This window comes from Mobula birostris, chromosome 10 (assembly GCF_030028105.1).
Source record: "Mobula birostris isolate sMobBir1 chromosome 10, sMobBir1.hap1, whole genome shotgun sequence".
Taxonomy (NCBI): domain Eukaryota; kingdom Metazoa; phylum Chordata; class Chondrichthyes; order Myliobatiformes; family Myliobatidae; genus Mobula; species Mobula birostris.
In genome coordinates, this window is record NC_092379.1 from 133,340,932 (window position 1) to 133,364,168 (window position 23,237).

The window sequence follows — 23,237 nt, forward strand, 5'->3', positions numbered from 1 at the left end:
GCTCCTCACGGCTGTCTCCATCAAATCCGGATTGTGCACGGCACCCCTAGTTACACATATCGATATTCATTCGGAACGGCCGCACGCGAGGCGTCGCGTCACCATCTTCTCCTCCCTCCAATGACAATTAGTCATTGTTACCATCAGTGGATCAAGGGGTTGTTGGATTGGGGCGTAACTTCTTGTAGTTTAACTTTCCTATGCTTGTTGTATTTTTAATATAATCATCTATATACATGTCATTGCTCAGCGAAAGTTCCAGCAATTATGGTACAGTTGCTTATGTGTATTTCTGGAAACTTCTTAGTTTCAGTAGCAGGTGTTAAGCTACTTGAATCTGGCTATTCCTTGGATAATTTTTATCAGTGGAATTTCTGTTATCTCTAGAAATGCTGGAGGAACTCAGCAAGTCAGGCAACGTCTATGGAAACGAATAAATAGTTCTCATTTCAGACTGGGACTTTTCTTCAGGACTGGAAATGAACGGGGAAGGCAGCAGAACAAAATAAGTGGGGGGAAGGGAAGGAAGATAGCTGGAAGGTGAAAGGTGAACCCAGGTGGGTGGGAAAGGTAAAGGGCTGGAGAGGAAGGAATCTAATAGGAGAGGAGAGTGGACCAGGGGAGGAAGGGAAGGAGGAGGGGACCCAGGGGGAAGTGATAGGTATATGTAAAGAGGTGAAAGGCCAGACTGGGGAATAGAAGAAGGGAGGAGGGAGGAATTTTTTTTCTTACCCATAGGAGGTCTGTAGTCATAGTCATAGTCATACTTTTTTGATCCCGGGTATGAGAAGACAGCAACTATCTTTTTGGATCTTTTCTTTGTTCCCTATCACTTTTTTTTTATCTTGTAATACTTGATAAAATAATCATATGCCTCATTCTTGACTTCTTAAGAACATTTGGATTGCAAAAGTATCCAGATCCAACAGGGTGTAGGAGTTGCAGAGTAGATCAGTGTTGATGGAATACAGGGATCTTTTAAGACTTCGGGCACTTGAAAGTGGAAGAGGCGCGGCCATGAACACTAAATATTATACACTGCTCACATAGCGTAAGTGGTTAACATATAGATAAGGCAGAGACTTAAAAGTCACAGTGCGATGGGATATTGCTCATCTACTCTCTTGATTATGATACTGTTCTTAGAGGACTTTGGGATTGGTGTTGTGCATCCTAGGAATATTGACAGGTGAAATATACTCCTCCCCCACCGTATTCAAACAACTTGCAGTTTTAAATGTTCTCGCATCCAGAACAGAGAGCCCGTGTTGTATGTTATGGTAAGAATGTTACTGCTTGGTGCTTAGCTACGTACAATACGTCAGGATCCAGTGCTGGAGCCCAATCTGCTTTTTTAACCCAAGACATGAAGAGGGAAACAGTGGCAGCTTCCCCACCTAGCCAAATCTGGTGGGAGCTGTATTCAAGAGCAGATGAGACTTTGGGATGCAAAGAACATCTCCAACATAGTTAATTTCCCCATGGGTCAGGAGGAGCATTGGAGATCCCACCACACAATCTGGACCTTCTAGCATAAAACACTCTGGGGCAAAATCACAACATATATGTCACAAATCATCAGCATTTTACAATCTTTTGAAACAATCTTTTCCGAGGGAAGGTATTGACTGTGTGCTGACTCTGGAGCTTTGAAGTAGGTGTGATCTCAGGATAAGTGGGTAACAAATTCAGAATGGGAGATAAAGGAACTTCTTCACTCAGAGGGGTTTTTAATCCTGCATCTCAGAGGATGCGATGCCGTGTGATTAATTAGAGATTAATAGAATCACGGAATGAGTTGGAGAATCTTGAGTTGAAGGTGGAACAGATTGAAAGAGCCTACTTCAAGATTATTAAAGGTCATTTCCAGTACACAAGTGTAAAGGGAAATGAAGCAATTGTTACTCTGGATCCAATGCAGCACAAAAGAAGTAAGAAAAAGAACATGGTAGCGTAGTTGTTAGTACAACGCTTTACAGTTCCCGTGATGAGGGTTCAATTCCCGCCACTGCCTGTGAGGAGTTTGTGCATTCTTCCCATGACTGTGTGGGTTTCCTCTGGGTGCTCCAGTTTCCTCCCACAGTCCAAAGACATACTGGTTGGTAGGTCAATTGGTCATTGTAAATAGTTCCATGATTAGGCTAAGATTAAATTGGGGGATTGCTGAGTGTCAGGGCCTTCTCTGCGCTGAATCTCAAATAGAAACTAAAAATAAAATAAGTTCTGAGGGTAGGTATTGAGTGTGTGAGTTAACCCTAGAGCTTTGAAGTAGCTGTGATCTCAGGATAAGGGGTTAATAAATTCAGACTGGGAGATATAGCAACATTTTCCCTTATGGGGCTGTTAATCCTTCATCACAAAGGCTGCGGATACCAAGTGATGGATTAAAGGTAAATGGGAGTCAGGGAATGAGATAGAGATTCTTAGTCAAAGGTAGAACAGACAGAAGCGTACTTCACTTCCAATTCCTTATGTACATCCACTTGTCAGTTTGCAAAATTGGGACATGAATTTGCTCTTGACTTTTATTGCCTGTTTCTAATTTAATTAGAAGAACAAATTGAAAGGAGATAATTCTTCGAAATGTTATCAGCTTCAGAGTCTCTATGGTTGGTCACTAATTCAAAGATGAGAGAGCTTTCAATGTGTAAAGGCAGAGGGAGCCAAACACACACTGTTTCTGTTTCCAACATCCATACTGGCAGTGAATTACTGAGCATAGCCACTCTCTGCATAAGGTTTTCTTTCTAGTGACATTTCCCTTTAAGTTTTGAACGTTGCTCCTGAATGCATGGACTATTTTCCAAAAGGGCTGGTGTCTGAAGTATTCATAATCTTTTATTCCTAAAGCAAACTTTGTTCCAGGGAGAACCTTTTCAGTTTATTAATTTAGCCTTGCAGGTAAAATTCCTTGGAGCTATTTCCATGCTGGCATAGCTTGGGTGGGAGGCATGAAAGACCTTAAGATGTAGAAGCAGAATTAGGCCATTCAGCCAATCAAGTCAACTCTGCCATTTCATTATGGCTAATGCCATATCCCATTCAAACCCATACAGCTGCCCGCTCGCCATATCCCTTGACGTCTGACCAAAGAGGAATCTATCAACTTCCGCTATAAATATACCCATGGACTTGGCCTCCACTGCAGTCTGTGGCAGAGCATTCCACAGATCCACCACTCTGGCTAACAGAAAAAACTTCTTATTTCTGTTCTAAAACGTCACCCCTCCATTTTGAGGCTGTGCCCTCTTGTTTTGGATACTCCCACCAGAGGAAACATCCTCTCCACGTCCACCTTATCTTGTCCTTTCAACATTTGGGGGTTTCAATGAGATCCCCATGCATTCTTCTAACTTCCAGTGAGCACAGGCCCAAAGTAGGCAGACGCCCCTTCATTCCCAGAATCATCCTCGTGAACCTCCTCCGGACTCTCTCCAATGACAACACATCCTTTCTGAGATAAGGAGCTTGTGCTGGCATTATTGTTTTGTTGCTTGTTGTGTTTTGTTTTGTGTTGTTCGGGCATGCTATATTGGTGCTAGAATATGTGGTGACACTTGTGGGATGCCCGAAGTTGTGTTGGTCGCTAATGCAAATGATACATTTCTTTGTATGTTTCGATGTACAGTGGAAGTCAGAAGTTTACATACACCTTAGCCAAATACATTTAAACTCAGCTTTTCACAATTCTTGACATTTAATCCTAGAGAACATTCCCTGTCTTAGGTCAGTTATGATCACTATTTTAAGAATGTGAAATGTCAGAATAATAGTGGAGAGAATGATTTATTTCAGCTTTTATTTCTTTCATCACTTTCCCAGTGGGTCAGAAGTTTACATACACTTTCTTAGTATTTGGTAGCATTGCCTTTAAATTGTTTGACTTAGGTCAAACGTTTTGGGTAGCCACTTTTTGTGCTAAAGTACATTCATCGCTAGGAGACAGAGTGCGTCTCCTTCCTGAGCGGTATGATGGCATGCAGTCAAATGTATGTATCATTTACAGCTTGCTGACTTTCTTCAAAATTTATACGTTAATTTTATGACATATGAGTGCTTTCTAATGCATAGATGCTCTCTGAAGTGTCTAAGACTGACAGACCAAATGAGTAAAGAAGTCTCCATATTTTAACCATCAATGGTATACCAACATGCAGATTATTCCAGAGAAATTAATTTATAAACAATAAAGTTTATTAAATCATCAAAATGTACAGTTTGATAAAGCAGTTCTTACAATTTGTGTTTTAAATCATGTACAATATATTCCCAAGCAAAAAATTCTGGTACAAATGCTGATTTCTTCCTTAAATTTTTACGTGCCTTAAAAAAAAACAAACCATTAAGTTCTCAAAGTTCTTTGAGAAGTTTCTTTCACAGGTATTCAAGTAGAACCTTCTCAATCCAGATCACCCATGGGGGCAAATTAGAAAAGAATCATTCAAGTTCCCTGCATAAAGTGCATGAGATTAATATGAATGTTGCATATTGCTTCAAACTGTTATTTTATTTTCTTTAATCATTAAGGCTTTTAAATCTTCTACAGGAGGTAAACTGCAAAAAGTGGATGGTTCTTTTGGGGTGGTTGGGGATGGGGAGATTTTAATCACTTCTGCTCACTGGGATACACACTGGATTTGGTTCAGCAACCCTTTTTACTTCCCATTAACACAGTAGCTTTGGTGACTGATGGATGGTTGGAGGTGGATGATTTCTTTCAGAAGGGCAGGATTTAAACAATGTTGCAGCTAGTTACAGCAGCCAAGTAAATGAGGGGAATAAAACATAGCAGCCAATACACTGACATGAAATCTTTCCTGCCACATGTTCCCTGGGATATTCACAGAGTCTGTCCATCACATCTACTGGTGCTATTTCTTACTTTCACTGGGGATTGTTACACCTCTGGTGTTAATGTAATTACTCTTAACTAACTACCACTTGTGCCAGGATAATACCTAAAGAGCAAATCCAGAAGTTGGTGGACTCTTGAGAAGTGATCTATTCTGCACAATGTTTTCTAACCTACCAGCTGCACAAAATTGTTAAGTATGAAGAAGGAATGAAGAATGACTGCAGTTTAAACACTAGGTAGACCTCTATTTTATGGGACAGCTGCAAAGCATGCTCTGCATCATCAAGGGCCAAAGGGCCTGTGCTGTGCTGTAATGTTCTATCCTCAGTATTCAGCAGCGAGAAGGATCTTGACTTTTATGAGAACAGGATATGACATGGTAGAACATGTTGACGGTAAAAGGGTGTGATAGAACCTTTGAGAAACTTTAGGAGAGGTCAGTCCCCAAGGCTAGATAAGACATACCCCAGGTTAATACAGGAAGCGAAGGAAGAGAACGCTGCACGTTTAGTGATGATCTTTGCATCCACCTACACTGAATCCCTCCGCTACAACCCCTTTCTGCAGCTGTGATACCATGCTTGATTAGCAATGCCAGTCCTCCACCTATTTTGCCTCCCTCCCAGGCCCTTTTGAAACATTTGAACCCCGGAACATTCAGCCGCCATTCCTGCCCTTGTGACAGTCAAGTTTCCGTGGTGGCCATGTTATAGTTCGATGTACTATTGTCCTCAACATCGTAGTTCCATTTGGCATCTATTGAAACTAGCTGTTGAGTATAAAGCAAGATAATCAAAATGCCAGATCCAACAATCTGCTTCTAGTATTGTTCGGATTAAAATAGGACCACATAAATTCGAGTCTGGCACCATACTTTCTTATGACACAGAGAGCGGTTCAAATTGACCCATCAAGTCTCTGCTACCTCATAGCATAATCTCATTCCTCACTAATTTTCCCTGTAATTTATTCTTCCCACATCCCCATCAACTCCCACCAGATTCTAACACTCATCTACACGGGGTGGTGGGGGGGGGGGGGTGCAATTTACAGTGGCCAATAAACTCAGCAACATGCAAGATAACAGACAGAGATTGGAAGACCCTGGAGAAAGGAGTATGGTCACAAGGAGAATGTGCAGACTCCACATGGACAGCACTCAAAGCTGGATTAACCAAGGTCACTGGAGACAGCAGTCCATTACCTCCACCACCATGCTGCCCTATCAATACATTCAATAACTTTACAGCCAAAAACAACATTTCAGTCACTATTTGAACATAGACAATTTGCAAATAGCAGTTTCTCACAAGTATCAAGATGATTGTGGGCACTTAATCTCTTTTGATTAAGTTGACTGAGGTTTAAGTATTAGCTTGGTCTATATGGAGATCTTGCCTGCTTTTCATGGAAGTAATAGCCTAGCATCTTTTTCATTTACCTAATTATTAATGAGAGTGATAGAACATTCTTGGAGAGGTTTAATTTCTATTCACTAAACTGCTATAATGGTGTAAGCTGTTTCTGTTAAATCTTCATGTGTTTCCGAAGAAACTGATGCTTGGAGGAGTTATTGTAAACATAAGAGGTTCGGCAGGTACTGGAGAGCCAGACTAACACACACAAAATGCTGGGGCCAGGCAGCATCTATGGAGAGGAATAAACAGTCAACGTTTGGGGCGGAGACCCTTCATCAGGATTGTGAAAGGAAGATGGAAGAAGCCAGAATAAAGTGGAGAGAGGGGAAGAAGCACAAGATAGAAGGTGATGGCTGAAGCCAGGAGACGAGGAATGCCAGAAGGTTAGAACTTGTTGTTGTACCACATTAAAAAGATTAAATTTAAAGCAACACAAGTAAAATGGATTTCTATACACAGTTCACATGCCTGGAAATGAAATTTAGCTGTATGTCTGGAAGACAAATATAACTCCCTGTACAATAAGATGAACGGTGGACATTACACAGTGATAACTTTCCAATGTATACTTAGATATACAAAACTATTAGGGGTATAGGTAGTGTAAATGCAAGTAGGCTTTCCCACTGAGATTGAGCAAGACGAACTAGAGGTCATGGGTTTAGGGTGAAAGGTGAAATATTTAAGAGGAACATGAGGGTGGTGTGAGTGTGGAATGAGCCACTAGCAGAAGTAGTGGATGGGGGTTCGATTTCAATATTTAAGCAAAATTTTGAATATGTACATGGATGGGAGGGGTATGGGGAGTTATGGGCATGGGTCGATAGCACCAGGCAGAATAGTAGTTCAGCACAGACAAGATGGGTCGAAGGGTCAGTTTATGTGGTGTAGTGTTCTATGACTCTGTGGGAAGATGTGTTAGAAAACCAAGTACAAAGAACTGTGGTAAATGCTAAGGAAATTATAATCTAACAAGATCTCAGTCTACCAAAGTAATAGGCAGCAGGAACTGTTTTTGACCTTTGGAAGTGTAATAATAAGTTGTAAGCACTGCATTTTCATATGGTTTCTAGGCTCTTATGTTCAAGGATCTCTAGAGGGTGATTCACAATGCAACCCCACTGGGTTTGGAATGGTACTGCATATCATTGTATTGTATTGACAGTATGAATAATTAACCAAACGAGCCAATGAACTACCTGCAGTATCACACCAGGTATATCCATTGAATAAGACCATAAGACATAGGAGTAGAATTAGGACATTTGGCTCATCTAATCTGCTCTATCATTCCATCATGAACAATTTATTACCCTCTGAAGCCCATTCACCCCATAACCATTGTCACCCTTCCTAATCAGGAGACTATCAACCTCCGCTTCAAATATACCCAATGGCTTGGCCTCCACAGCCATACTTAGCAATGGATTCCATAGATTCACCAACTCTGGCTAAAGAAATTCCTTTTCGTCTCTGTTCTAATGGGACATCCTTCTGTTCTGAGGTCGTGCCCTCTGGTCCTTGTCTCCCCCACTTTAGGAAATGCCCTCTCCACATCCACTCTATCTAGGCCAGGGGTTCCCAACCCTTTTTATGTCATGGGCCCTTACCACTAACCAAGGGTTCCATGGACCACGGGCTGGGAACCCCTGATCCCAGGCCTTTCAATATTCGATAGATTTCAATATGAAAGTCACCTGTCATTGTTGAGTGAGGGCATGTGACACAAGTTGCTCATCAGCCAAATACTATTAGCATTCAGTGTGTGCAAGAACTCTGAGAACACCGTATAAAGTTGGGCAGTTGCAGAAAGTGTATTAAAAATTAAAATAAGATGATAATTTTCCCTATCACTCCTACTCCTGGGACTCTTGAAGATGCATGTGACTAGCAGCAGAAAAAAAAAACAACTTTCAACAAAAAATAGTGAATAACAGAATTAACATAGAAAATTCAGTTCCACATCAGGAGCTGACGCATCTTCCTCTCCCAAATTTTTGATAATATTCTTCAAATAACGTACCCACAAACACATTTTATCTCCAAAATAGAGTAACTTTATTCAGGATTTAAGTTTGCTTTTGGAAACAAAATCAGTAATTTGCATAAAGGAAGCCAATTCTGCAAAGGGTCATTAAAAATGCTCTTTGACCATAAAGTTTGATTAAAAGCCATTGGTGGTTTTAGGGCTGTAGATTTGGTTTGCTTCAGAATCCCTGAATGGGTTGAATAACTTGCCTTTATAACTGATCATTTTACTTTTTCAGAAGCTTAAAAAAAACAAAAAATTATCTGTTATTTTCACTAAAGTAAAATTTACTGGTAAACGTACCAGTAATTATGAAGCAAATGTACTAGCAACACCACTATAACTATGTGACTGATAAGTGAAAGGACTCTCCATATCAGGGAACCAATTATCTGGGAGCAATGCCACCAATAAACAGCACATGTTCTTTGCAATAGCATTGTGTTAATCGGATGAACAATTAATCTTTTGTATGCATTTTCTTCTAGTGCAGTGGTCAGCAGAACTGAGGCATGGTTTAAAGGCCCATAACAAAATAGATTCCATTATACAGTAGATATCAGATACCAGGGAGAAAATATAGCAGCCCATTCAATTTTGGAAACCCGAGGTTTCGTCGATTTCTAAACTTGCGCCATCCAAGGGTTTAGAATAATGTCCAATAATCTCCGCCTCTCACCTTACTCATGCAATCACAGGACCTCAGATAAATTAAAGCAGACTGATTGCGTGAGATCCTGAGGATTCAAACCAGTTCTAATCACAATTTGTCCATTATATTTAGGCTATCAAAAATGACTTTTATTTTAAAACATTGGCGTAAAAAATGCAGCAAAAAAGTAGATTGTGAGCCAGTCGAAAGACTTGGAACAAAGTGTTCACTGGACGGAGGGACCTGCCATATCAGTTGGTGGCTGACGGGCTCTTAATTGTTTTACTACTTTGGAAGTATTTACGACTTCACTTCATCGCGCAGGTCAATCTCTTCATAGGCTGGATTGTCTTGTGGCAGAACATAGACAGACAGAGCATTCCCTCGAGCATCATTATTGAAGAGACGCTGTTCTTCGCCTGTGGGGAGCACAGAGAAACAGTGATCTATGCACAGGGAAGAGATAATTACACACGCCAAAGCAGTTAGGAAATACCATCAAACTTTCACGGCTTCGTTGACTTGAATCTTTAAACAAAATCTATTAAATCTTCAGCATCTGAAAAATTAAAATTAAATGAAAATTAAAAATCTACAGATTGGAATCAGAAATCAAATAACTCAGGTCAGGCAGCATCTGTGGGTAGAGAAATCCAGTTTACTTTTTACAATGAAGTGTGAAGTATAAAGAGTTAATAAGTCAGGTTGAAGACTCGTTGTCAGAACTCAACATTGATCTGAAACCTTAACTCTGCTTCTCTTTCCACAGAGGCTGCATGCCTTGCTTAGTATTTCCAGCATTTTCTATATTTAATTTTAAAATCAAAAGGTAAAATAATGATTAAAGATTAGCTCTATTTGTCACGTGCATTGAAACATACAGTAAACTGTGTCATTTGTGTCAACGGCCAACACAGTCCGATGATGGGCCGGGGGCAGTTCGCAAGTATTATCATCCTTCAGCGTCAACATAGCATGCCCACAAATTACTATCCCTGACCCGTATTTCTTCGGAATGTAAAAGGTAGGTCAATGAAACTAAGGCTGTGGGCAAATTAAAAGCCATTCTATGACAGATTAGACAGAGTGGAGAAATACAAGACAATAACTACTCACTGAAATGGTGAGTCTCCTCAGTCACTGGAGATTGCTCAGCCGTGAGAGGTGAAGGCAGGGTATAGATGGCATGCTCAGGAACTTCAGTGTTTCTATCTTGCCCAGTTCTTTGGGGGTCACTTGATACCTGTTCCAACCCTGGAGATTCCTCAACTTTTTCTACATCAATCTGTGGCAATTAGAAATGAAATTCAAAGGTAAGGTCATAGGAATTAGGAGCAGAATTAGGCCATTTGGCCCATCAAGGCTGCTCCATGGATAATAAATCGACAGAGGCTCAAGACGCTCACGTACCACAATTGCTGCAAAATAAGTTGGGCATGTTCAGCTCAATGGCTCAAAATTGTGTCCAATCAAATTTGGCTCCAATTATGCATTTCTAGTAATATCAAACAGATAGACCTACAGAATGACACACATGCCAGAGTCACTCAACAGGCAAGGTAGCATCCATGGAAGGAAATATACAGTGGATGCTTTGGGGCAAGAGCCTTCAGCTGAACAGTTCCAATCCAAAATGATGACTGTCCATTTCTTTCCTAGATGCTGCCAGATGTGCTGAGTTCCTTCAGCATCTTGTGCGTTACTCTAGATTCCAGCATCTGCAGTGTCTTGTGTCTCAAGACCCATAGAGTAGCAGCACAAGAAGCTGCTTCCAAGTCAAAAGGCTGTGGGTTCAAGTCCCACTGCGGAGACTTGAACCCATTCAGAGTTTTTAGTCGAATGAGCTCTGCTCTCTCTAATGAGATATTAATCCCAGCTAGATATAAAAAAAGTCAACAACCACATTTTAAATACTATCAAGGTCATTTGGGCCCACTCCAATGAGTCTATAGGATGGTTAAGAAGGTATATGGCATCCTTGCCTTTGTTAGTGAAGGCACTGAGTTCAAAAGTCAGGAAGTTATGTTGCAGTTATAAAACTCTAGTTAGGTCACATCTGAAGTATTGCATATGGTTCTGGTTGCCCATTATAGGAAGGATGTGAGACCTTGGAGACAGTTCAGAGAGGTTTACCACGATGCTGCATGGAGTATAGCGCGTGCTATAACAAGAGGCTGGGCAAAATTGGGTTCCTTAATCTGGAGTGGTGGATGCTGAGGGGGGATCTAACAGAGGTTTATAACATTATGATAGGCATAGATAAAGTAGGCAGTCAGTATCTTTTTTCCCAAGGATGAAATGTCTAATATGAGAGGGCATTCATTTATGTTGAGAGGGAATAATTTGGAAGGAGATGAAAGGGTTTTAGACAGAGAGTGGTAGGTGCCTGTAATATGCTGCCTGGGGGTAGTGGTAGAGGCAGATACATTAGGGACTTTTAAGAAACGTTTAGATTGGCACGTGAATGTGAGAAAAATGGAAAGATCTGGACATTGTGTAGACTTAAGAGATTAACTTAGTTGGTCATTTGATTATTGTTCTATGTTTCCTCCAACCAATCTCACTAAAAGAATATCTGGTAATTTTCTTTTGCTGTTTACAGAAGCCTCCTATTGTATTTCCAATTTCACAACAATGTAATTCATTGTCAGCGAGGTGTTCTAGAATATCAAGGTTGTGAACGTAGGCTTATAAAAGGAAGACTCCTTTTGAGTGTGATTATCTTTACAGGGCCCATGTATCATTACAATCATCCAGATAGCTGTGAGGGCCAAGTCACTGGGATATTTAAAATAGAGGTTGATAGGTTCTTGATTAGTAGGCGCATCGATGGTTATGGGGAGAAGGCAGGAGAATGGGGTTGAGAAGAATAATGAACCAGCCATGATATTTGTTGGCTTCACTTCACTTGCTCTCGGGGGAATCACTCACGGTTAATACAGAGGCTGAGTGGGAGTCTCGAGTGATTGTTGAGTAACCTGAGGGGGAACTTCTTCACTCAGAGGGCCATAAGAGTGTGGAATGAGCTGCCAGCACAAGTGGTGCATGCGAGCTCGATTTCAATGTTTAAGAGAAATTTGGATAGGTACATGGATGGTAAGCATATAAAGGGCTATGATCCTGGTGCAGGACAATGGGAGTAGGCAGTTTAAATAGCTTTATCATGGTCTAGATGGGCCAAAGGGCTTATTTCTGTACTATGTCTCTATGAAATTGCAGAGAAAACTCGATGGGCCAAATGATCTAATTCTGCTCCTATATGTTATGGTCTTTTGGTCTTCAGCTTTTCCTGTAGCAACATCTACAAGATATTACAGAGCAGACATATGAAAAACTCACCTCAATTCCAAGAGCTTTCAGGATGTCACATTTACACATGGGGCAGGTTCTGTGCTCCAAAAGCCAGGGATCAATACAGTTTTCGTGGAAGAAATGGCTGCAAGAAAGATCACAAAAGCATAAAACATAAGTTTGGTTGCCTCCTCTGTTTATTGACAATTACCAATGACCTCTGCAAATCCTCCGTTATCAGCAATAGGATTGTTGTGACCAACATTCCGTCTAATTTTTTTTTACAGCTGCGCAGACCAACCATTGCTCTGAGCAGGAAGTTTTTACACGGCCTGAAAACTGCACAGTGCATCATATAAGTAAAACTTCCAGCTGTGCGGCAACAAATGCTATGTGTGTGGAACATTTCAGTCACTGTGCGGCCGCATATCCACACAGCTTAGAGGGAAGAGTGGTTGTGACTGACTCCTATCCATAATTTTATAACTCCAGAGTAATCCCCAACACTGATATTGATGAACAGAGGTAATTGGTTTAATTAGAACATAGAACAGTACAGCACAATAGAGGCTCTGCAGCCCACAATGTTATGCCAACCTTTTAACCTACTCAAAGGTCTAACATTTTTGTTCCACACAGCCCTTCACTTTTCTGTCATCCATGTGCCTGTCTAAGAGTCTCTTAAATGTCCCTAATATCTCTGCCTCCAAGCTGCTGCCAACCTCCTTCGAAAGAAAACTATAGGCCAGCTAGTTTTACTTCAGTGGTTGGAAAGATGTTAGGGTCCATTGTTAAGGATGAGGTGTCAGGGCACTTGGAAGCAAATGATAAAATAGGCCTTAGTATGCATGGTTTCCTCAAGGGAAAATCATGTCTGACAAATCTTTTGGAACACTGCAGGATTGACAAAGGACAATTGGTTGATGTGTATTTGGACTTTCAGAAGGTCTTTGACAAGGTGCCACACATGAGGCTGCTTAACAAGCTACAAGCCCGCGGTATTACAGGAAAGATTCTAGCATGGATAAAGCAGTAGATGGTTGGCAGGAGGCATAAGAGTGGGAATAAAGAAGCCTTTTTTGGCTGGCTGCCAGTGACTGGTGGTGTTCCACAGATTTCTGTGTTGGGATCAATTCTTTTTACATTATGTGCAAGTGATTTGGATGATGGAATTACTGGCTTTGTTGAAAAGATTGCAGACGATATGAAGATAGCTGGAGGTCGGGTAGTTTGGGGGAATTAGAGAGGCTACTTAAGGACTTAGAGAGATTAGAAGAATAGGCAAAGAAATGGCAGATGGAATATAGTGTTGAGAAGTGTATGGTCATGCACTTTGGTAGAAGAAACAAAAAGGTTGACTATTTTCTAAATGGAGAAAATATATTAAAAAAAACTGAGGTGCAAAGGACTAGGATATAAAATCAAGGATGTAATGTTGGAACTTTATAAAGCACTGGTGATGCCTCACTTGGAGTACTGTGAGCAGGTTTGGGCCCTTTATTAAAGAAAAGATATGCTGAAACTAGAGAAGGTTCAAAGGAGATTCACAAAAATGATTCCAGGATTGAATGGCTTGTCATATGAAGACCATTTGATGATTCTGGGGCTGTATTCACTAGAATTCAGAAGAACGAGGGGTGACCACATTGAAACTTATCGAATGGTGAAATGCCTTGGAAGAGTGGATGTGGAGGTGTTTCCTATGGTGTGAGAGTCTAAGACCAGAGGACACAGACTCAGATTAGAGGGGTGTCCTTTTAGAGCGGAGATAAGAAGGAATTTCTTTAGCTCGTGAGTGGTGAATCTGTGGAATTCTTTGCCACAGGCAGCTGTGGAGACCAAGTCTTTACGTATATTTAAGGCAGAGGTTGATAGATTCTTGATTGGTCAGGACATGAAAGGATATGGGGAGAAGGCAGGAGACTGGGGCTGTGAGGAAAATTGGACCAACCGTGATGAAATGGTGGAGCAGACTCGATAGGCCAAATGGCCTAATTCTGCACCAATATCTTCTGGTCTTCCAAACCACATCAAACACCAGGATTTGGTAGAAGTTAGCTCCTGGATTCCTAATGATTAGGCTTACAGAGAGCAGATTGAGGAAGACTGGTCATGATTGTACTGGAGTGATCAGGTATGGGGATGATGAAAGGTCTCAATATTCAATGAGCTGAAACAGGTGCCAGAATTGAAAATGGATGACCGATGTTGTTAAAAATAAACAGATTTCATTGAAAGAAAAAAAGGATTGGCTTTAAAATATTTCCTCAGCAGAAATGCCCAAGGGGCGGGAGTGTAGAATTGCATATCTCTCTGCCAAGTTTCTGGGAGGAGACTACTTTAAAACAGAAACAATGAACTTCTTATTAACTATTGGTGTAAGAAGGGGAGAAATAGGGAGGGATATTAGTGACAAGTTCAGACTTTACTACACATTCAATAAATAAACAACCAGAAAGATACCTGTTTCAATTTCTTCAGCCCTTCGTCACTTCCACCTCTCAGCTTCTTGTATCATTCCCACTCTCTCCCTCCCTCACCTGCCTATCATCACCCCTCTCATCCTCTAAATAGAATGGTTGATCAGATTAACTATCTGGGGGAAGAAACTTTTAAGATGGTGTGAAGTTTTGTTTCAATAACCCTATACTGGTTTCCGGAAGGGAGCTTTTGGCAAAGGCAGTTTGCGAGCTGGGTAGTGTCTGTAATGATTTTTCCTGCCTCCTTCTTTATCCTGGACACATACAAGTCCTACAGTGTTGCTGCATTCTCTGCTGTCATGCTCTCTTCTCGCTGCTACCATCAGGAAGGAAGTACAGGAGCCTTAGGTCCCATACCACCAGGTTCAGGAACCGTTGTTACCCTTGAACCATCAGGCTCCTGAAGCAGCGTGGATAACTTCACTCACCCCAAAATGAACTGATCTACAATCAATGGACTCACTCTCAAGGACACTACAACTAATGTTCTCAAAATCATTAATTTATTTTTTTTGTATTTGCAAAGTTTGTCTTTTACACATTGTCTGTCAGTCTGTTTGTGTGTAGTTTTTAATTGATTCTATTATATTTCTTTGTTCTACTGTGAATACCTGCAAGAAAATTAACCTCAGGGTGATAATACATAATTTGATAAAAAAATTAACTTTGAACTTTGAATACTGTAGTTTTCGTATATTCCAATAATCCAGGTGCAACCTCACCAACCTATATTACAACTAGTTGGCCTGTCTATACACCTTAACTCCTATGGGCATTTGTCTTCAAGTCAAAAACATGCTGAATCTTACTGCTGGAGGCTTAGATGACGTAAGCCTGAACAATAGTCTTTAATACGTCAGTGTTGTTTCCTCAAAGTAAGGATGAAAATATGCAATTACTGATTTGATATTTTGCAGTTCAGTCACAAGATCGCTCACCTCATGCCTGAAGTCAGCTGATTCCTCATAACCATACCATTAATCACAAGTTCAGGCCCCATGTTAATACACTTGTTTTTGTTTAGATCATTAGAACAGATGAGAACATTACATAAGAGAGTTGTTTAGCAAGTAGGATTCTTCCTACATTAGAAAATATGCAGTCGCTGGAAATCCAAAGCAACACACACAAAATGCTGGAGGAACACAACAGGTTGGGCAGCATCTGTGGAAAAGAGTAAAGAGTTGACATTTTGGGTCAAGGCCCTTCTCCCGCCCTGAAGAAGGGTCTTGGCTTGAAACATCAACTGTTCACTCTTTTCCATAGATGCTGCCTGACCTGATGAGTTCCTTCAGCATTTTGCGGGTGTTGCTTCTTCCTATATTTTGGAGTTTACAGACTATTTATTTATTTTGTGAAACGTGCCGTTAACTCAGGAAGGAATGGTTAGTTTGGTCCTACAGCTAGTTAAAAGATCAGCACAACGTCATGGCTGAAGGGCCTGTGCTGTAATTTTCTATGTTAACCAACTGCAGTGTAGATGATCGCAAGGAACTATAATGTCTTAAACACAAGAGATCCTGTAGATGCTGGATACCCAGACCAACACACAAAAATAAAATGCTGGAGGAACTCAGCAGTTCAGGCAGCATCAGTGGAGGGGAATAAACAGTTAATGTTTCACACTGCCACCCTTCATCAGGACTTATTATAATGTCCAATCGGGACAGAGTATCAAGAAGCCTATTGGTAGTTGAGCACAAAAATGGATTGCACTCGAAGTAGATGGTACTTCTACAGACAACAGACAATAGGTGCAGGAGTAGGCCATTCGGCCCTTCGAGCCAGCACCACCATTCACTGTGATCATGGCTGATCATCCACAATCAGTATCCAGTTCCTGCCTTATCCCCATAACCTTTGATTCCGCTATCTTTAAGAGCTCTATTCATCTCTTTTTTGAAAGCATCAGGAGACTTGGCCTCCACAGCCTTCTGGGGCAGAGCATTCCATATATCCACCACTCACTGGGTGAAAAAGTTTTTCCTCAACTCCGTTCTAAATGGCCTACCCTTTATTCTTAAATGGTGGCCTCTGGTTCTGGACTCACCCATCAGTGGGAACATTCCTGCCTACAGCATGTCCAATCACTTAATAATCTTATACGTTTCAATAAGATCCCCTCTCAGCCTTCTAAATTTCAGAGTGTACAAGCCCAGTCGCTCCAATCCAGAACAATCTAGAATTGTTCTGACACAGGATGGCTTTATGGTCAGACAGCAATCTCATTTTATCCCCTTCCCTGCTCTCTCCACATAAGGCAATATGACTAGTGGGATAAAATGCTCATGAAGTCCCATTTTGAAAGCCCTATTGATTTTTTCCATCAGCCCTCTGGCTGCAAGTTCTGAATACAAAACACAAGAGATTCTGCAATGCTGGGAATCTCAGCAGGTCAGGCAGCATCTACAGAGGGGGAACAAAGAATCGACGTTTTGCACCAAAGCTCTTCCAGGACCCTGTTAAATGATTTGTGCGAAGTTCTGAATAGAAACCACTTTTTTGCATAAACAGAAACACGCAAGACTCTGTAGATGCTGGAAATCCAGAGCAACATACACAAAATGCTAAAGGAACCTAGTAGACATCATCTATGGAAAGGAATAAAGAGTTGACGTTTTGGTCCAAACTCTGTCATGGAAGGTCTAAGCCCAACTGCAAAATGAGAAGGGTTAGGCATGAGGCTAGCAACCTCATCCCATTAAAAAAACAGTGAAACCAAAACACCAGCGGAAGCTCCAGAGATCTTGAGGACTCTGGCGAGTTGCAGTTTGCGATCTCTGCCCAAATAGGGTGATGGGCTTAAGTAAATAAGTAAACTTTGGAACACACACAAAATGCTGGAGGAACTTAGCAGGTCAGGCAGCATCTATGGAAAAGAGTATAGTCAATGTTTCAGGCAGGGCTGTTGAAGGGTCTCGGCCTGAAATGTCGTCTGTACTCTTTCCCATAGATGCTGCCTGGACTGCTGAGTTCCTCCAGCATTTTGTGTGTTTTGCTTGGATTTCCAGCATCTGCAGATTTTCTCTTGCTTGTGATTGGAAGTAAACTTGGGCCAAGACCCTTCGTCAATATTGGAAGGGAAGGGGGAAGAAGCTAGAATAAGAAGGTGGGGGGGGGGGGGATACAAAGCTGGAAGTTGACAATTGAAGCCAGGTGAGGGGGAAGTTAGGAGTGAGAAGATTTGGATGCTGCCTGAGCTACCGAGTTCCTCCAGCATTTTAGGTGTGTGACTCTGTACGAACAAATTTTATGGAAACAATATTATAACATACTTCAGCAGACAAATTAATGGAGGACACAAAATACCCTGCAGATGCTGGGGTCAAAGCAACACTCACAACATGCTGGAGGAACTACCCATTGTGCTTTCCCCTATTCCTTCTTTACCTTTCCTGCCTATCACCTCCCTGCTTCCCCTCCCCCACCCCTTGATCTTTCCCCTTACTGGTTTTTCACCTGGAATCTACCAGCCTTCTAGATAGAGAGATAGATAAATAAACATACTTTATTGATCCCGAGGGAAATTGGCTTTCGTTACAGCTGCACCAACCAAGAACAGAGTACAAACATAGCAATACAAAACCACAAACAATCAAATAATAATATGTAAACCATGCCAGATGAAAATAAGTCCAGGATCAGCCCATTGGACCAGGGTGTCTGACCCTCCAAGGGAGGAGCTGCTAAGTTTGATGGCCACAGGCAGGAATGACTTCCCATGACGCTCAGTGCTGCATCCCGGTGGAATGAGTCTCTGGCTGAATGTACTCCTGCGCCCAACGGTGTAATTGATGTTACACGCTGATGTCGGGTTGGCAGAGGGAGGGATGTACACATCAACCACAATTGCATGTGAGACTTCCCTTGGCAAGTACTATGGCCGGAGTCCAACAGCAAAAAGTTCAATATCCGGGCTACAAACACATTCTCCTTCCCACCCTCCCCCCACCTTCTTTATAGGGCCTCTGCCCCTTCCCTCTTCAGTCCTGACGAAGGGTTCCGGCCCAATACGTTGACTGATCATTTCCACGGATGCTGCCCGACCTGCTGAGCTCCTCCAGCGTGTTGTGAATTAATGGAGGAGTTTTGCAAGAGTAAACCCACGCCATTTGTGCAATCTTTTGCACAAGTTTCTATTTTGATGGGAAATTGGATCATTTTATTCGAGTTTAACCAGGGCACCATTAATTTCTATAAAACCCCCAAATTTCTCACATTACCCCCCCCACCCCCTTTGCGTTCTGCAGCAGTGCTTGAGTATTGTCAACTTACTTGCAGGTCAAGATGCGAACAACGTCGTTGGGCTTGTAAGCTTCGATGCACACTGCACAGGTGTCTGCATCTGGGCCAGTCTCCTGGAGACAGGGGATTGGGGTACAAAGAGAAATGAAAAAGCAAATAGCAATTGATTGTCAGCTTTACCTTAAGGGCGGCAGCAAGGCTGTTTCATTAACTGGGGGGGGGGGGGGGGTGCTGTGTCCAGGATATGCTGATGAGGAGTCGGAGATCTCACTGGGATAGACTGAATTCTATCAAGCCTGTGCCTCACATTCAACTTCCATGGGGTCTGGTGGTCCCTCTAAACACACGGAGCCTTGCAGTTTCTGTGCTGTTCAATTAAATGATTCCATTTCCTGCATCTACACTATAAAAATACAGTCCAAGACACCTAGTCCATAAATGCTGCAGCAGACTGCAGTCGAACATAATATCATGATATGCAATCCAGTTTCAAAATCATTGGAATTTGCGTGAAAGCAATGACTCATTTCTCCATTTCCACACCAACAGATTTTTCACCCATATCTTCTCTAACTCCTCCCCCCATCTTGTGACCCAAAGAGCGAGCTTGGAAAGGCCAGTCAGAACAAACCTACCATTCGGTTGGATCACATTCCTCTGTAGGTGGGAAAGTCTAATTACCTCCTCTCTCCGATGTCCCTCGCCCTTCCCTTTCTTCCATTCTGTTCTCTCCTCTCCTATCAGATTCCCTCTTCTCCAGCCCTTTAGCTCTTTAACCAATCAACTTCCCAGCTCTCTACTTCACCCGTCTCCCTCTCCTGGTTTCACCTACCACCTTATAATACTTCCTCACCACCCCCTCCCACCCGCACCCCGACTTTCTCACTCTGACCTCGTCTTTTTTCCAGTCCTGATGAAGGGTCTCAGCCTGAAACTTAGACGGTTTACTCTTTTCCATAGATGCTGCCTCACCTGCTGAGTTCCTCCAGCATTTGGTGTGTGCCGTTTTAATTCCCCTGTCTCATTCAGACTAAATCATTGAACTTGGCATGGAAATGACAGCAACATTACAGTGGAATCACGCAAATTAATGAGAGGAATAATTCACAAGAGATCTTAAAAGAACATCACAATTAGCCTTCTATTTGGGCCGCAGTTTATCAATTTCCTCGGATGCCATTCAGTAGTTCTGTGCCATCTACTGTTAGAACACACCTGGTCACCTTGCTTTAAGGTGCGTAAGTCCAGCTGGCTAATGGCCTTCTTGGCTTCATTCTTCAGTTGATTCTGTAAAGAAAATAAAATGGGTATTACTGTAATGTCCGGAAACCTCAGTAAAATGCGTCAACTCACACATTCTTCTGACAAAGCATTCTACAATCCAGGAACACCTCTTTGTATACTAACTGGAGGACCCACTACAAAAGTACTTTTAGTTTTATGTTAACAAGGCAACCTTCCAAACCCACATCTTCTGTGCCACCTGACATACAAACTGAAGAAAAACAAGCTTTGGCACAGTATAAAAGGAATTAATTGGGCAAAAGCAATATGAATTGGTTGGCAGGAGTCAATAGTTCCCAACCAGGGGTCCACAGACCCTTTGCTTAACTCTATTGGTCCATGGCATGTTGGAAGTGAATGAAAAGGATCTACCTTGCTAAAGCATCTTTTATCCAAAAGTACTTCAACAGTGGGTTTTGGTCACAACACAGCTCATCAGACGGAGCAGCCTCTCCATGGACTCTGTCTATACATCTCGTTGCCTCATTAGGGCAGACAACATCATCAAAGACCCTGTCTCAGATCTCAACATGCTGGAATATGGACTGCAAATTTTTGATGGACTCTAGATCAGGGTATCTTTACGGGTTTTTGCTATTGCTTGCATGGTGGGGGTGGGGGTGGGCACTTCTGCTTGTGCAAGTGAGGGGAGGGGGAGGGGATGGTTGATAATCCTGCTGCAATAGTGATGGATGGGAGGGGGAGGGGGCTTTGGAGTTCCTGATGTTACTGTCACTCATTCTTTGGGGTTTCTTGTGTCATAGCTGTTTTTGTGAAGAGTAAGATCTTCAGGTTTTATACATATTAAATTGAACCATTTGAACCCCACCCACTACAGATATTCTCTCTTCCTCCTCTCCCATCAGGCAGAAGATACAAAAGTCTGAACGCACGTACCACCAGCTCAAGGGCAGCTTCTATCCCGCTGTTACATGGCTACTGAATGGATCCCTCGTATGATAAGATGGACTCTTGACCTCACAACATATTTTGTTGTGACCTTGCATCTTATTGTCTGCCTGCACTTTCTCTGAAACTGTAACTCCTCATTCTGTATTCTGTTATTATCTTACCTCGATGCACTGTTGTATTGAATTGATTTCGATGAACAGCATTGCAAGACACGGTTTGCACTGTACCCGGTACTTGTTACAATAATAAACTATCTTAGAAATTTACACCAAATCACTTTAAAGATCAAGAACTTGCTAGGCAATCTATTTGATTTTTAATCCCCTCCTCTGTAAGGGGGATAGAAAATTGCCGCTAATATCAACATACTGTGAATAAAAAATATTACAGAAAAATAATTAACCTTCCACAAACATGAAATGGTCAATTAATAATTTTGTTTTTGGTGGTGCTCCTAGAGGAAGAGAGGGTGACCAGAAGAACTCCCTAACCCTTTCACACTTTCTCTCATTGCACATGAAAGCAAAATCTTGCTTTAGTATCAGAAGGTAAAATATGGAACTATGTCAATGCTAGACTTGCATTTTAATAGGATCTTTAAAGCTTTCAGAACATCTCGCGTGTTTCACAGTAAGTCAAGCCACAGTTGTAAATCAGGTACTGTGGCACTATCACTTAAAGTGCTGAACTATGATAAAGATCAGATGATGTTTTTACTGGTGTTGAAAGAGGGTCAAATTTTGGTCACACCAAATGGAGAGAACTCTACTCTCAAGAATCCAAGGGGCAAATGGGGCCTCTACCGAATGCTTCTTCTGAAAGGCAGCTCTTCATCGGATGGGGTTTCTCCTAGGAACTTCAGACTCACGATCTGAGGGACTGAAGGTCACAATCCTCAGAAGAAAAGTCACACACTACCAACTAAGGCTGGAGGAATTCATGAAGTCATCACAGCATGGAAGGAGGGCATTTGACCCTTCGGGCCTGTCCCGGCTCTCCGCTGGAACCATTCGGCTGTTTCCATTTTGAGGCTGATTTCCCAATAGCCCTGAAACTTCCACTCCTTTATATATACAAATTTCCCTTTGTAAGCCGTGATTATACACCACCCTTTCAGCAATTAATTCTCAATCGGGCAAAACACTAGAAGTCAAAAATAAAACCAGCGCTTGCTGGATACACTCAACATGTGAGTTTATATGCCCGGGAAGAGGGGCAGAGAGAAGCAGGGGAAAATCTGTAATTAGATGGAGACTGGGAGAGATTGAATGACAAAGCTCAAACAGTTCAATAGATAGATAGATAGATAGATATACTTTATTGATCCTGAGGGAAATTGGGTTTCGTTACAGCTGTACCAACCACGAATAGAGCATAAATATAGCAATACAAAACCACAAACAATCAAACAACAATATGCAAACTATGCCAGATGGAAATAAGTCCAGGACCAGCCTATTGGCTCAGAGTGTGTGGCACTCCATGAGAGAAGCTGCAAAGTTCGATGGCCACAGGCAGGGACAACTTCCCATGACGCCCAGTGTTGCATCTCGGTGGAATATGGCCTGAGTCCAACAGCAAAAAGTTCAATATCCTATTATCCTATTATCAAAGTATATACAGCGGCATGCAAAAGTTTGGGCACCCTGGTCAAAGTTTCTGTTACTGTGAATAGCTACGCGAGTAAAAGTGTGGATGTAGCCTAAGAGTCTTTCAATTCTTGTTTGGAGGATTTTCGCCCATTCTTCCTTGCAAAAGGTTTCTAGTTCTGTGAGATTCTTGGGCCGTCTTGCATGCACTGCTCTTTTGAGGTCTATCCACAGATTCTTGATGATGTTTAGGTCAGGGGATTTCCGAAAGGCATAAAGTTAAAGATGACACATTTCTTTAATATTTTAAGCAAGAAAACTATTCATTTTCATCTTTCACAGTTTCAAAATAACAAAAAAGGAAAAGGGCCCGAAGCAAAAGTTTGGGCACCCTGCATGGCAGCATTTAGTAACACCCCCTTTGGCAATTATCACAGCTTGTAAATGCTTTTTGTAGCCAGCTAAGGCTACGCCCACACTAG

At 41.8% G+C, this 23,237-nt stretch overlaps 1 protein-coding gene across 3 annotated transcripts in view; it reads right to left on the reverse strand.

Moving 5' to 3' along the window:
- Positions 1-4,172: 4,172 nt before the first annotated feature.
- The window catches only part of rnf128b (ring finger protein 128b), a 180,877-nt gene continuing 161,812 nt past the window's right edge, over positions 4,173-23,237 (reverse strand). For 2 of the 3 annotated variants that reach the window (XM_072271028.1, XM_072271027.1), the window contains exons 3-7: positions 20,186-20,257; positions 19,001-19,083; positions 12,294-12,390; positions 10,071-10,239; positions 4,173-9,373 (exon numbers count right to left, since the gene is read on the reverse strand). In XM_072271028.1, coding sequence (XP_072127129.1) covers positions 9,255-9,373; positions 10,071-10,239; positions 12,294-12,390; positions 19,001-19,083; positions 20,186-20,257 — 540 coding nt within the window. In that variant the 3' untranslated portion in view covers positions 4,173-9,254. The other variant, XM_072271030.1, reaches the window with a different exon arrangement.